Source organism: Mytilus edulis, chromosome 1, assembly GCF_963676685.1.
Source record: "Mytilus edulis chromosome 1, xbMytEdul2.2, whole genome shotgun sequence".
NCBI classification, from domain to species: Eukaryota; Metazoa; Mollusca; class Bivalvia; order Mytilida; family Mytilidae; genus Mytilus; species Mytilus edulis.
In genome coordinates, this window is record NC_092344.1 from 31,182,078 (window position 1) to 31,198,910 (window position 16,833).

Genomic DNA, 16,833 nt, shown 5'->3' on the forward strand with positions numbered 1-16,833 from the left:
AGAAAATTTGGTATAAGGAACACATAAAAAAGTAATTCTTTCATCCATTTATTTTTAAGTGCATAAAAAAAACCTGATTGATTGATGGCTGTTGAATGAAAAAAAAAATCCAATCTAGCATCATTTTCATACATGAATGCAAATAATCAAAACTGAATAAATCCAAACAATTTCTGAAAACCTTTTTCACTTCTTGCATAGCCTCCAAATTAATGACGAATCTAAATGAATATGACCTCATGACTTCAGACCTTATCTGATCTTGATTCTAATTTATTTTCTATATACAACGATTCAAATGGATGATATTTTAATTGTAATGAAGTAATAACAAGTATAAACATAAAATAAAAATAATGTGAAAGGCTTATACAAAGTTAAAAGCAAATAGAAATATTTATAAAACAAAGTGTGTTAATTAAAATAATGAGAATGGAACTTTGACATTTTAAACTGATGGAAAATGAACTATCAATATTTACACAGAATCACAATCACAGTATATACTTCTGGTGTGGATCAATTAAATACAAACAATCAGCTTCAATTAGTCAGAATAATACTTGATTATCTTTTTTATGCAAATAGTAAAAAGAATCATTACAAATATTTGTCGTTACGGAATATAGCCACTGTGTTTGTTTTCCACCGTGGTGCACATGTTCGTCAGAAGTCAATTTGCTTCCATTCTAAAATGATTGCACTGATTCTCAATAAAAAGTTAAAAAACATTTTAATGATCTGGAATATTTCAAGGAAATGTTTCTAAAATATTTCATCATCCTTCATTCTGGCATGCATCTGCTGTTAACATCTGATAGAGAAATTGATCTTTCATGCATCCTTCTACGAACTCCTTCTTCGTTAGAACACCGTCATTGTTTATGTCCATTTTTTCAAATATTTTTTCTGTGCGTTCTGCTGGTGTATCTAGTTCGTTATTTGACAAATTTGATCCCAGCATATGGTATATAGCCTATAATAGAAAATCATTTTTCATTTCAAATGAAAATTCAAAAGATTGTTCTACTCTAAAGTCTAGACATACTGTGAATTCATTATTATTGGTTGGATATTAATTTTCATGGATTTCATGGGTACAGATGAACCACAAAATTGAATGTTCAACGAATAACAAATTTCCTATAAATTTGTATGCAGACTTTTGCAAACCCAAGAAATCAAATAGCCAAGAAAAGGCCTATTTTCCTCATTCCACAAAAATTGGTACCCACAAAAATAAATTATCCACAATACTGAGATTTGTTGAAAATGTATATTGCTTGCTAATGTCTTTTAATTTTTGTATGTTATTGGGTTGCTGACTCATTGCCATGTACTCCATTTTCTCTAATTTTCATAATTGAACCTTAATTTATTGTGAATTTAGGAATTGATAGTTTCTTTCAACACTAGCAACAGAATTAGATCTTTCTTTAACAATCCTTATTATGACTTGGCAATGGAATATAAGCTTTAAGTTTATCCATCAAATGAACTTGACAATCAAGCAACCACTTTGATGCCTAAACAACTTCCTGGTAGGTTTGTTTTGTTAAGTAAATTTAATCTCTGCTAGAGACAGTTATGGTCATTATTGACCCGTCCAGTAATAAAATATGTAACCCTGGTGGCCTCAATATTCATATAAAACCAATCTAGTTATTATTTATTGTTGGTTCTTGACACATTATCAGGATGATGTAAATAAGTTTCCGTGGACTTAACCAAACAAAGCAGATATACTACACAATGACATGATTCATAATACAGTGTCTTAAATTATAAAATCCGATATCATCATCAGCATCAGAAACTTAAGCCATTTCTGTTACTGTAAATAACCCATAAAGTAGTCAAATGAATCATTCAAGAGATAGGTACTGACAAAGACAAATAAAAATATAGATTCGTTGACTTTAATAATAAACCAGGTTATTTATATCTTTCTGATCAAATTGGTTTCTGGATGTTTTGTCATACGGTAAGCAATATTTTAGCTGTATTATAGGCAATAAGATAAACGAACAATTTATAATTACAAAAAAAAAAGATCCAAAGGGTGGATTGTGATATCTGATATCTAGAGAGGAGTGGGTTGATATATTTGATTTAAATTTGAAAGGGAGGCAAGATAAAACTGAGAATGAAAACAGAGAATATGTCAAAGAGAAAACAATAAAAGAGCAGAAAACAGTCACCAATGGGTTTTCAACACAGCCAGAAAATCCTGCACCAGAAGGTGGTCTTAAACTAGTCCCTCAACAAAAATGTTCACTAGAAAAAAATGGACATCACACTTAAATCAGAAACATATAAATGAACCAAAATTTAAAAAAACATACAAGACTAACAAAGGTCAGAGGTTCCTGACTTGGGATAGGAGCAAAAATGTGGCAGAATTAAACTCAGCCCCCTATACCTCTAGCCAATGTAAAAATGTTTCCTAACAACAGACAACTTGTAGGTCCCTTATAGAGAGTGGCCAAACATCACAGAGACATTGCTCATCACAATCTAGTCAGACAGTTGAATAATTTTACAGACAAAAGGGTTTGAAAATGGAAACTTAATCTTATCCTTAAAAAATACTTTTTGTATTCCTGCCATTGATGGAACATATAATTTTATACAGTTGTGTGTATGTCCATCCATCAAAACAATGTACAAAATACAAGAGTTCTGAGAGAAGTGGGATCAAATACCATGAAACTTTTATGGACTATTTGAACTGGTTCTTGAAAACAATTTCAATACAATCAGCATATCATAAATTTCGTTTGGAATATTGTTTTCTTTTAAGTTTGTTTTTGGTAGATGATTTTGTATGCATGTGATTATTTATAGTAACCAGTAATTTTTTCCTCATAAGTCTATAGTTTAATTCTACGACTATAATACTTACAGCTATAATTTCTACCATCTCTTTCTTCTCAATGGTCCCATTTCCATCTATATCATACATACTAAAGGCCCAATTCAATTTATCCTGTGGGTTACCACCTGACGTTATATTAATTGCTAACAAAAATTCTTTGAAGTCAATTTTACCACTGTTGTCTTCATCAAATGATCTAAACACATGTTCACAAAATTTGTCCGGATTTCCTGTTGGAAAGAATGTTGTGTACACTTCTAAAAATTTGTTCTTTGATAGAAGACCTTCTGGGCAATCTCGCTGAAATGGAATGAAAAATCAAAATTAAAATTCCTCAAAATCAATAGTTCAAGCAGCTTTTTGTAGTCTTTTTAGACAGTAATATAGAAGCCAGTTATTCAAATGCAGAATATTGCTACTCTGTGTGTTAGATACAATTTTCTTTTTTTTCCATCATCAATTTCTAGTTTTTCAATTTCATTGACTTGTTTATAATGCTAATGTAGTTTTTAAAGTATTCCTATTCTTGGCTAAATGAAATATATGAACTAATTTCTTAGAATATATGTACCTGTTGTGCAATCAAGACATTCAAAACGAAAATATATTATATTTGTTAACAAATGCAGTGTTCCATCGGCCTTTATTAATCTTGGTTGACATAGTCAAATTTATGTCTGATTAAAAAAACCTTATATAACACAAAATCTGTAAAGGGATACATAAAAGATGAATTGTTAAGTACCAAAAACGTCTGCCCTAGTTATTAGATTTGATGCTTAGTGCTGACAAGTCAAAATTTTATAAAATCCTGAAACTATGCATACAATCAGATCAAATTGTCTGGGAATCCATATTTCCTATTGAATTTTGTTTTAAATTTCAAATCATGAAAAACAATGCTATTATGCAGACAGTCTGAAAAACATAACAAATATTTATTTAGATTAAAAACGGAAGCATTCAGCTAGAATGTCACTGTGATAACAGATCTTGGTCTGAATACAGCAAATTGACATTAGATCGTCCCAGATCTTGCTCAAATGAGAAGATTGAACTGATCTTGATATTTATAAGTTATAATCAAATACATTTCAATGGCATCCAGCATTTGTAGGTCAGACCAATCTAAATTCTTAACACTTTATTTGACGGTTTTAAAATTGTCATTCTCATTTCAATTCCGACAAAGTCTTTCAAATGATATTTGTTTGCCGTTACTTGTTTTGATGTCATGCATCTCAAACCCCAATAGATGTCAAAAGAAACCTCAAGTTAGAGCATAGCATGTTTACATGGGACTGATAAATGTCAACCAATTTTACGAGGAAAACCATACACAAGCTAATTAAGTTTCTTGATATTTGTTCCCAATGATTGTTAAAAACAGCTATAGATTGTATTTAATTCAAACCGACCAGTTGTTAGAATATTGGTTTTGATCATACTACTATGTCCAGGAACTCCGTCACTCTTTTCAATTTGGTCTTAAAAATGTTTGACAAAACCTTTTGTGTTGTGGCTTTTAATGAGTTTCTTTGGAATAATTGATATATTCCATTTTGGTATATCTATTCTGTCTGATGTTGATTAAATAATACATCAGGGTTTCTTTTGTTAGAACAACCAGGCTAACGAAAATGTGTCTATAATTAGAATTTATCCGATGGAGCAAACCACTAGCTATCAAACATTGGTCTGGTGATTCAGGAAGTTTCTTCTAAATATAAGGTTAACGTATTGATGTCATCTTTTTTGAAAAATATACTGTAAGCCAAAGCCTTAAGGCTTTTAAAATATCAATCAATTACATCTGGTATTTTTCTTTTCTTTAAAAGTAATGGTCACTGTCTTGATAAAGATTTAATTCCTGATTCCTTATTATTATCTGGAAGTCTTGATCATATGACATTAACTAGAGGCTCTAAAGAACCTGTGTCGCTCACCTTGATCTATGTGAATATTAAACAAAGAACGCTGATGGATTCATGACAAAATTGTGTTTTGGTGATGGTGATGTGTTTGTACTGAACATTCTTGCTGCTTACAATTATCTCTATCTATAATGAACTTGGCCCAGTAGTTTCAGTGGAAAATATTAGTAAAAATTTACAAATCTTATGAAAAGTGTTAAAAATTGACTATAAAAAGGACAATAACTCCTTAGAGGGTCGATTGACCATTTTGGTCATGTTGACTTATTTTTAGTTCTTACTTTGCTGTACATTAATGCTGTTTAGAGTTTATCTCTATCTATAATAATATTCAAGATAATAACAAAATACGGCAAAATTTCCTTAAAATTACAAATTCAGGGGAAGCAACCTAACAACGGGTTGTCTGATTCATCTGAAAATGTCAGGGCAGATAGATCTTGATCTGATAAACAATTTAACCCCTGTCAGATTTGCTCTAAATGCTTTGGTTTTTGAGTTATAAGCCAAAAACTGCATTTTACCCCTATGTTTTATTTTTAGCCGTGGCAGCCATCTTGGTTGGATGGCCGGGTCACCCGACATTTTTTTTAAACTAGATACCCCAAAGATGATTGTGGCCAAATTTGGATTAATTTGGCCCAGTAGTTTAGAGGAGAAGATTTTTGTAAAAGATTACTAAGATTTACGAAAAATGGTTAAAAATTGACAATAAAGGGCAATACCTCCTAAAGGGTTCAACTGACCATTTCGGTCATGTTGACTTATTTATAGGTCTTACTTTGCTGAACATTATTGCTGTTTACAGTTTATCTCTATCTATAATAATATTCAAGATAATAACCCAAAACAGCAAAATTTCCTTAAAAATACCAATTCAGGGGCAGCAACCCAACAACGGGTTGTCCAATTCATCTGAAAATTTCAGGGCAGATAGATCTTGACCTTATGAACAATTTAACCCAGTCAGATTTGCTCTAAATGCTTTGGTTTTTGAGTTATAAGCCAAAAACTGCATTTTACCCCTGTGTTTTATTTCTAGCCGTGGCAGCCATCTTGGTTAGATGGCCGGGTCACCCGACATTTTTTAAAACTAGATACCCCAAAGATGATTGTGGCCAAATTTGGATTAATTTGGCCAAGTAGTTTAGAGGAGAAGATTTTTGTAAAAGATTACTAAGATTTACGAAAAATGGTTAAAAATTGACAATAAAGGGCAATACCTCCTAAAGGGTTCAACTGACCATTTCGGTCATGTTGACTTATTTATAGGTCTTACTTTGCTGAACATTATTGCTGTTTACAGTTTATCTCTATCTATAATAATATTCAAGATAATAACCCAAAACAGCAAAATTTCCTTAAAAATACCAATTCAGGGGCAGCAACCCAACAACGGGTTGTCCAATTCATCTGAAAATTTCAGGGCAGATAGATCTTGACCTTATGAACAATTTAACCCAGTCAGATTTGCTCTAAATGCTTTGGTTTCAGAGATATAACTTCAAATGGCTTATAGTCACAGAGAAAGGATACTACTGTTCTGTGTGCCAAAAATACGGCAGAAAAGCAAGAAACAGGACAAAAACCTGGATCGAAAGGCCTTGCATTCGCAGGAGGAGGGAGTCCTGCAAGAGCCAACTGAAGTCTGTTGTTGTTAAATCCATGCTGATGCATAAAATTGTAAATGAAAGAAGAGAGATAAGAGATAAATTGTTGAAAAAAATCAAATCAAAGAATATTTGACAATTAATATGACTCCTTCTATTTAAGTTTGTTCAACTCAATTAAATACGAATATTATACTAATCTTTATTTTTGTGACCCCCACGTGCACCTACAGTAAATAAAATAAAAAACAGTTGGACATTTAAAAAAAAAACCACCCGGTTGTAAGTGAATTTTTAAAAACACCCACCTTACCCTAGTGAAAAAAGGAAAACACTGTATAAGCCAACATCTACATTTTACCCCTATGTTCTATTTTTAGTCATGGCGGCCATCTTGGTTGGTTGGCCGGGTCACCAGACACATTTCTTAAACTAAATACCCTAATGATGATTGTGGCCAAGTTTGGTTAAATTTGACCCAGTAGTTTCAGAGGGGAAGATTTTTGTAAAAGTTAACAGACGACGCAGGACGACGACAGACGTAAAGTGATGAGAAAAGCTCATTTGGCCCTTTGGGCCAGGTGAGCTAAAAAATCAACTTTGTTGTGAAATTTACATAAAATGAGTTAATTAACAGATACATGTACAGCTTTTTTTCCAATGAAATCCGTAAAATAATGAATTTTCAGTCTTGCTTTCTATATATTTTGTGATGTCTTTAACTGCAGGCCTATTCAAAGTAAGTATTTTGTGGTGTCTTTAACTGCAGATTAATAAATAAGTACTGCTAGAGTCCTTTGATACAATATTGTTCATTATTGTTTAACATGTGTTTTTGTTATGTTTATGAGTTATAATTGCTTTTCCAGTACTGTTTTTATAGTATGTTATTTTATGTTATTTTATGTATCTTTTTTGTTATTTCAATTATGATGATTAAAGAGAGGACGGGTAAAGATGAAGAAAACCCCATTCAGGAACCAAGTAAGATGTTGTCTCTTCTTGTATCTTCTTGTTTTCATTTCTCATTTGTCATTTGGTGAATTTGTAAATGAATTATTTTAGACTTTGGGAAATTTACAAAACTGCAATTGTTACAAAGATCTACATTTTGGATGCTTTTTATCCTATTGATTGGTCATTTTACTCATCATAAAATCACCCATGTCAAATACATGTTAAAGCACAGTACAAGTGTCTTATTATAATCAATTTTACATGTACAGTTTATGAAATAGGAAACTTTTCCTTGATAAGCCAAGAACGTATCATTCCCTAATCCATGTCAGTTTCAATTTTCCATAATTGGATGAAATTTACGCATAGGGACTTCACAGTTTACAAATTAAACATCCCTTGACAAATAGCAGTTGTTACCAATAATGATTATTCTGCAACAAAGGATTGTCTTTCTCAAGGTGATGAAAACAAATCTAAGAAACAATATCTTCTATAGGAAAATGTAATCATAAATGCTTTTTTACCGACTTATGCACAAAAAGATAAAACACTACATCAATATTGACGTTTCATTCCAATACTGCTTTGTAACTTAGACCAGATAAAAGAGGTTTCATATTAACTTCTAATAACTAAAGATATGAGGGCAATGCCTTTATCAAACTTGTGACTAACATAGTGTAACCACAATTATCTTTTTATCCCAGCTTCTCCGCGCTCAATAATTAATCACTGTAATGATTCATGAGGAAACTAGAAGTGATATGGAGAAAATCTTTAGAAGAGTTTAACATGCAACTTGTACAAATGCTTACTAGTGTGTGTCTGAGGATTTCTGAAAGTTTATTTTCCTTTATCTAATTAAATACCTGTTCGAAAATCTAAAAGAATTAACACTCAATTTTTTTGATTTTCAAATGTCGAATATAATTATTTACACTTTTACCCTAAAATGATTTTCTATCAGAATTTTCATTATATTTTACTTTCTCCGCATGTTATTTTGAGTTGGTTCAATGTGAGAAAAGGTTAATCCACACAGAAATGGACGAAACCACTATTCAATTGCAGACTGTTGGCAAAGGGAAATGTTGGACTTGGGAATTTGGGACCCGTCTACAAGTGGTAAAGGGAAACAACTTGTATTAAAGAGTAAAATAAAAGAATCAAATTGGTGATTGGCAAACAGACTATAGGTAACCAAACATCCAATGAAATTTATAAAATAAATTTGCACTTTTAACAAAATGTTGAATATAACCTGCAAATAACTTTGAGTATGGGCTGTTTTTATAATTGTAAACTGCTACAACAAGTTCACATTACAAATGAAAAACCATGAGTTTATCTAACAAAAACTTGGATTAAAACTTGATGATGTCTAGCACTTTAAACATAACACTAAGATTCAAAATGAAAACAATAATCTCTGGAATAATCATTAAGTATAGATTTAATCAATAACAAAGAGCCTTAAAGCTCTGTACATGTCTAACACTTTAGCATATATAGTGCAGATGACTTTTCTATTTTCTTCAATAATCATTTATCTCCAACTTCTAATTTCCTTTTTTCAATGCTGAAACTAAAAGTCATTAAAAATCATGGAAAAGTATAAAGTACAAAAGTGAAACAACCTATTATTTTGAAAAACATTCATTTCTATTTTTTTTTCTAGTAATCAATGATAAGATTAATCTTAAGTATAAGAATTCCATCAATTGTCAAAATGCTTTAATATATGGTAGTTTCTATGGAAATATATAGTAGTTCCAATGGAAAATTGTCAGACTGAATATATGGTGGTTCCCATAGAAAATTGTCAGACTTAAGAATGGTTTAAAATTTATAGCAATGAAGGCAGATAACACGCTCATCAGAGTTTGGTTGTAATTATGTGGAGTAGGACTATCTTTAGGGTTCCTGATTCCCCTTAATTTTATAATTCATGCAGTGGTTTTGTTTTTATGGAATGTTTTGGCACTTTCAATGTTTCAATTTCTGTTGATTAAATGTTGGTTGTATCTGTTAAAAAGTTAGCATAAAATCTTCTATACCTGTCTTATCCCCCCTCCCCCTTCACACACATGTTGGACAAACTGTATCAGTTAAAACATTACCATAAATCCTCTATACCAGTCTTTGATTTCAGTTTTTGTAAACTTTGTATTGTTAACAAGATAATCTAAATCTTCTTTCGATAACTTCTTTTTTGTCTGTTTATTTCCCATGATGCAGTTGTGACGTCAATCTAAAAAATAAAAATTCCAAAGATGATAATTTGACAAAGTAAACATCTGTGGCTGCTGAATGATGATATTAGATACATATCAATTAATTTATTTATGTTCATATTTATTGGCAGAACACTTCAGATTTTCTTCATCATTACAAAAAAGAATCACCATCATATGTATAGAAAGATAATGTATCAGATTCTTTAACAAAATAGCCACTCCTATCTTCTACATATTTCTTGAGCTGGACAATGAACTAGGTATGATCAATCACCTAAAAATTATTTTATAGGAAGGTTTTTTTGAACTGCTTGTCCAACCAAAAAATGCAAGGCATTTTGTTCAAGGTTATGGTTATTTTTTCAGAAATTGTTTAACATCTAACCCCTTGTTTTATTGATTTTGTAATTACATTGAGTCATAGATCAAATTTATTCATTCAGTATATGTTCACTTGTGTTAATATGTCTTTTGAATGAATTAAGCCATTTCAATTGATATTTTATAGAGTGCCTTCTATGTTTTGAAGTAACACTATTGTTTCAGATAAGGGTGAAGATTGGTACCTATTAAAATGTTTATACCCACTGCATTTGTTTGCACCTGTCCAAAGTCAGGAATCCGATGTTCAGTAGTTGTCGTTTGTTGATGTGGTTCATAAGTGTTTCTTGTTTCTAGTTTTTATAAAGATTAGACTGTTGGCTTTCCTGTTTGCATGGTTTCACACTAGTCAATTTTGGGACCCTTTATAACTTGCTGTTTGGTGTGAGCCAAGTTTCCAAGTTGATGACCGCACTTTGACCTATATATTTATGGTTTACCATAACAAATTGTGACTTGGATGGAGAGTTGTCTCATAGGCACTTATACCACATCTTCTTATATCTATTTAGTTGTATAACAATATAAAACTAAGTTTATAAAAGATAGAACTTTTTTTTACTAGTCTTGATTCCTTGTAAATATAAGTAGTAATTAAATGAGAGTGAGACCATAAACATAGAACAGTCCATAGATGTCTTATGATGATGGAATTTTTTAACAACCTTGACGGCTATACAGCCCTCGCACGGTCGGTCATAGATGTCTCAGACGATTTATTGCTTCCGTATGTTTACAAACAAACCAGTCAAATATTCAGATTATCATTTCAAATATTTGTTTTCTCTCTTTAACCAATCATTTGTTAAAATCATAACTGGAGGCTTGATGTATTGTATTTGTACAAATGTAGTTCACTCTACTACTTCTTTTGATCAATAACATAGCCAAGGGACATAACTGTGTCTTCCTATTCTTAATAAATAAAAACTGCCCACAAGACATGAATATTCAATTTACAGAATTTTTATGACAATAATAAAATAAAATGTGTGTTTCCTAGCAACCATACTTTTATTTCAGTGATAAAAACCAACAATTAATTTATTTTCAGGTAGGAACAGTGACCTGTATTAGTGAATCAAGTAGAGTATAATTTTCATAAAGAAAATAGACTATAATATAATAAATCCACTACTTATTTTTTTAAGGTTTTCATTTCCATCAGAAAATAAAACACATTAAAGAATAGATACTCAGGTGCATTCAATTAACTCGAAATTCTATAAAGCAGAATAAATTTACACTTTCAATATCTTAGGTTCAAACAAAATAACTTGTTTATTGTACTAAGATGACCTTTTTTGGACATTGAACTTTCAAAAATTCCATTATTATTATTATTGACTTTATTTCCTCTTATACAGAGATTATGTCATAACATATATATATATATACACATTAGAACAAAACACAAAAAACACATATTTAGACAGTCCAAAACCATAAGATAATATTCTTTCTGAATTAATACCAAATAAAAAATCATGGTCAATACATGCTTTAAGAAAAATACTATACAGTTACAGTCTTTAGATGAGGTAAATGTGTGGTTTTATTGACTTTTGAAAAACTGATATTTACAGAGGCTAATGACCGAGAATGGCAGAAATAAAAAATAGTTTTTAAAAAGTCAATAAAACCATATATTTACCGAAACAAAAAAACAATGTATGTGGACACAAAGTAGTCATCAGTTAGAAAACATGTGACTGTAACAATCCATCGATCATATAAGAGTGGGAAGTCACAGGAGTTTCTCCATATCCTTACAATAGCTTCAAATGATATAACATTTGAATAGAATTAAATGGTTTATTCAAAATAAATATGTATGAATTTGTCAATAATTTAACAAATTACAATTTTATTGAGGAAACATGTCAAAATAATATTTTTGAATACAAGAGATATTGTAACTATTGCCTTTGAAGAAATCATAATTTTAGCAGATAGATAATACAAGGAATTTCATTTATAGCAATAAATTCAGCAAAATATCTGCAAATGTAATAACATCATTTTCTAATGTAAGATAATGTTTTAAAAATGTAGTGTAATGCCTTGTGTAATAACATGCACTGTTTTCTAAATATTGAGAATAAAAAAAAAATAAAAAATAAAAATATCTACTTACATAAGTAACAGTCTTTCTCAACAAGTAAATAAAATAAAATTGAAGGGTCTAGTTGCCTGCAGGTTAAGACACAATCACTATTAAATAGTTGATAATGACGAATAATTTGTGAGAATACAGGTGTATGAATGCCTGTAGGACTAACATACCATTTAGTAAAATATTTCCCATTTAGATCTGATGATGTAATAATTGTCAATTTCTCTAATTAGGTTATACATAGATATTTTTGGAAATAGTGTCAATTGTTTTTCAAACTGTAGAGATTAAAAGATTATATAAAGTAATTAGGATTGGAGACTGTAAATTGAGACAATACTAATTATATTTAGAGGTTTCCTCAGCTTTCATTGAGATTTATAACAATACCTGGAAAATCAATCTATTTGATCCCTCAGTAAGTCAGTTACACAAATCCTGGATTAATAGTTATCTAAAATAAATATTTTCTCTGCATGTTATTATATAAATCCTGGATTAAGGGTTATTTTAAATAAATATCTTCTCTGCATGTAAAGATTACTTTCCAAAATCCTAGAAAAAATATGGGAACATGTTAAAATAGGATACTGATTCCCTACATTCCCTACTTGCAATGCACTATCTTTTTCTATGTTCAGTGGACCTTGAAATTGGGGTAAAAACTCTAATTTGACATTAAATTAGAACGATTATATCATAGGTAACATGTGTACTAAATTTCAAGTTGATTGGACTTTTAACTATATCAAAAACTTCCTGGACCAAAACATTAACCTGAAGTGGGACAGAAACGATGAACAAGCAAATGGACGAATGGACACACAAACTGGAAAACATAATGCCCCTAGATTGGGCATAAAAACATGAACCATTTATTGATTGTTGTTGAAAAACCCTATTTTCAGCACACTCAGAAATATTGTGGCGCCTAGTATTCAGAAGTGGAGAAAGCTGTATTACTTTGACAGAACCACAACCTTTGGTAGGAAAACCGGCAAACCCCAAATCAACTAAGATAGTAACTGAAAACAATTGTCAAATGCAGGGTAACTGGGTTTAAAATCATAACCTCAGCTGAATTGAGAATAACAGTTAACAAATTCTGGATTGACTTTCATCATGACAGCAGTTCAAAATACATAAAAGGAAAAGGAATCAACAAACATATTGAGAACTTTAACCAAAAGACCACACCACCATCAATGGACATTACATTGTATTGTGTTGGTTGTTTGCTGTCCGATTATCATTTACTTCACATCATTATTTATTCTAATACAGGAAATTGTAATTTTCACACCAACATTGAGTAAAATTTACCGTTAAATTACCTTATTTATTCTGATACAGTTATTGTAATTTTCAAGGCCACATTGAGTAAAATTTACCGTTAAATTACCTTATTTATTCTGATACAGTAATTGTAATTTTCAAGGCCACATTGAGTAAAATTTACCGTTAAATTAAACAGAACAGTACCCTTTACTGATCATCGGTTGTTAGATGTGCAGACAGGAATAATGTCACATTTTATTTATTGGAAAACTCCGATTATTAATCTGTTTATAAACCCAACAGAGACTTTAATGCATTCTTAAAGGGTGAAAGGAACAACTTAATAATAGTTGCTAAAGTTAATTATTTTCAAGCAGCTTATGTCACATACTTTGATGAATGGAAGAATTTAACTTTAAACAAATTATTCAAAATAAATTGGTTAATTTACTCCAAAAACAGTTAAGTTGGTGTTATTAAATTTTATCTAAATGGTTTTTGCTTAAAAGGATTTTAATCAGATCTTCCACACTTTGATTAGATATACATATGACTAAAAGAACAAAAAGATCTTGTCATAAAACCATTTTGTTTTTCATTATGTTTTTAGTATGCTGTTGTTTAATAAAACAAATTATGTATAGTCAGGATTGTTATAGATGCCCCAAAACCATTAAATGCAAATCATTTTTACAATAATTATTTTAGAAGCAATACAAGTTGAACTAATGTGTTACAAATTTATACAATATTCCTAAATACAGCTTTTGTTCAATTTTTGTTGATTTTTTTTAAAACCTCATTACTTTTTAAAGTTTTAGGACTTCCTGGCTAGTGGGTACTAAATGTGTGAAATTTACATTGGCATGTCTCATAAAGTAAAATGCAGATTCTCTTGTTCTATATAAGTATTAAGATAATCCAATTCAGTAATGTCAAAATATTATTTATATACCACTGTCACTTAAGATTGCATGTTTAAAAAAAAAGAGACTGTTCTTAAATGGCAAGAAGATTGTTGTGAAGAGTTTTTTATTCACTTTAATAGAGCATTTTTCAATTCAATATGTTAGGCCTTAACTTGTTCCTGGAAAAATATCCCCCCCCCCTTTTTTTTTTTTTTTTTTTAATTATTTTAACATCATCTTAAAACCTGGATTGAGACCCTCCCAGTTACAAACTTATATCCCTTAACATTGCACTCGCTCACTGGGGATTGTGTACCTATTGGTTACAGACTAAGTGTATTTCCTTAGTTTTGAGGCTTATATCCCCCTTATATATTAAGTTCTAAGGCTTGTTATATTAAAACAGTATAAATACTTTTGAATTAAACTTCACTCAAGTTGTTGGAGACTGAATAAAAATCTATTTCTACTCAACAAAAGAACTGTATTACAATGAATTCTTTTACCATAAATATCTCATCCAGTTTGGAAGCTTATCCTAGGACATTATTTTCCAAACCAATTCTATACTGAGGATAGTAACAAAGAATAAAATGCATCACATCAATTTTTCCATTACTTGTACATTAGTAAAATTGGAAACTTCATATCAGGAATACATTCTACTAGATGCCTGTCTATAAGACTGTTCAATATCATGTTAGCTATAAGCATGTATATAAATGATATAGAATGACAGACTATATATACAGATTTGGAAAACTACTGGATAGCTGACATGCAGTAGACATGAAAGCACCTGCTTTTCAGATCATCAATTAAACCACAAGATCTCTGGGTTAATTGAATTTCTGTTCTTTCAAACAAAAAAATAATCACAGATTTTGTGTTTTTATCAAATATTCTACCAAACAGGTTGATATCTCTTTAACTTAGATAAAATTTAAACTGCAAAGTCAGTCTTTTACTATAGATGGTAGTTAAAGTAAAATCTAGCCAACTGTTTAACAATGTTTTTTTCATTTTTAGATTGCAATGCATTTAACATTACGAAGAAGTTACATAACTCCAGAGTTTGTGACTATCAACTAGGAAATAAAATTTATATTTTTACAAGCCATTTGATTCATCAATCAAATTCTTGCAACCAGAAACATATAATACAATTATAATTATATTATATGTCTCTGTTGCAACTTTTCAATAAAACAATAACCATCCAAATCTATTACTGGTTTGATGCAAAACTTATATAATAAAGTCCCATAACTCTGCAATCAAGAGGTCAAAGGTTCAAGGAACAGAAGAATGGAGAGCCATGGTTTAGTGGTTAGCGCATCAGACTACAAACACAAAGGTTCCTTATGTTCAATCCCCGTTCTGGGGAGAAAATTTAAGGGACTGAATTTTCCGCTCTCCCTTGATACCATTTTTGAGTATGGTCTTTAGAAACTATTATAGTCCATAGGAAGTGGACGATAAAGGGCTGACCTGTGGTAAGAGAGATCAATATCATTGCTAGTAAAAGACATCATTGTAGATTTTGAAAAAGTGCAGGTTATTGCTGCTAACAAGGCAGCAATCACACATTTCAAAGCATATTCTGCGAAGTAAGTGAAACCTTCCACGTGGCTTGTACTCCAGACTGTTCATTTATTTATAAGTAAAGCATAATAATCACATTTGACCAATTACTCATATGCATCATGCTTTCATTACATAAATTATTCTATCTTATTTATAATCTTTTGCAACTTCTAATTGTGTAGCTTCTAATTATATCATCCTTTCTCATCAGTTCTTGTGTAAGACATATGGTTCTGTAAATAAATTATCTGATCGGTTCCAACATAAAAGTTCAGTCCACTTTGATTAGATCATACACAATCTACAAGGAAATCATTCCGACATATTTGTCTAATAGATTGAATTGTTTTATTTCGATAGTGGGCAATTTTACCCACAATCCATTACAAATAAATACCTTGTTTTGTCATGATACAGATATCTTAATTGAATTTTCTGTATTAAATGGAGTAACATTGTTATACTTTGTTGTTCAATTACAAGGAAGATGAAAGAGAACGGTATTATGTGATACCAAATGTTATTTGTTTCATTACTTTTCCCAATTTTTTTTCATTTACTTCTGAAAATCATTTTGTTCATAACAGATATCTGCAAGCTTTTTACTCTTTATATTGTCTCAAGATTTTTGTGAATATTATTGAATATTATTAGATGAAATGTTGCTGATTTTAAAAGGTCAGCATGTTATCTATTAACCATATTCACAATCAAATCATGAACTTAAACCCAACTTTGCATTACACTCTTACTTCTGATATATAATGTGCTATGATTCATAAACAAACAGTCAATAATAATTAAAGATGAAGTACATTTCAACCAATTCAGTCATAAGTTATTCTGACTTTGAGCCAGCAAGTCTTTGCTCTGATTCTGAAAACCTCAAGAATCAGTAAAGCAACAGTCTTTGAATTGATTTACATTTGTGAGGTTGTTTTTTT

General features: G+C 30.5%; 1 protein-coding gene across 6 annotated transcripts in view; it reads right to left on the reverse strand.

The window, feature by feature from the left end:
- Positions 1 to 293: 293 nt before the first annotated feature.
- Positions 294 to 16,833, reverse strand: part of LOC139529492 (neuronal calcium sensor 2-like) — a 104,897-nt gene continuing 88,357 nt past the window's right edge. For 5 of the 6 annotated variants that reach the window (XM_071325495.1, XM_071325492.1, XM_071325493.1 and 2 more), the window contains 3 exons: positions 9,503 to 9,633; positions 2,906 to 3,178; positions 294 to 976 (listed from right to left, as the gene is read on the reverse strand). In XM_071325495.1, coding sequence (XP_071181596.1) covers positions 779 to 976; positions 2,906 to 3,178; positions 9,503 to 9,613 — 582 coding nt within the window. In that variant the 5' untranslated portion in view covers positions 9,614 to 9,633 and the 3' untranslated portion in view covers positions 294 to 778. Of the gene's footprint in view, positions 977 to 2,905; positions 3,179 to 9,502; positions 9,634 to 12,137; positions 12,272 to 16,833 lie in introns of those variants that run through there. The other variant, XM_071325498.1, reaches the window with a different exon arrangement.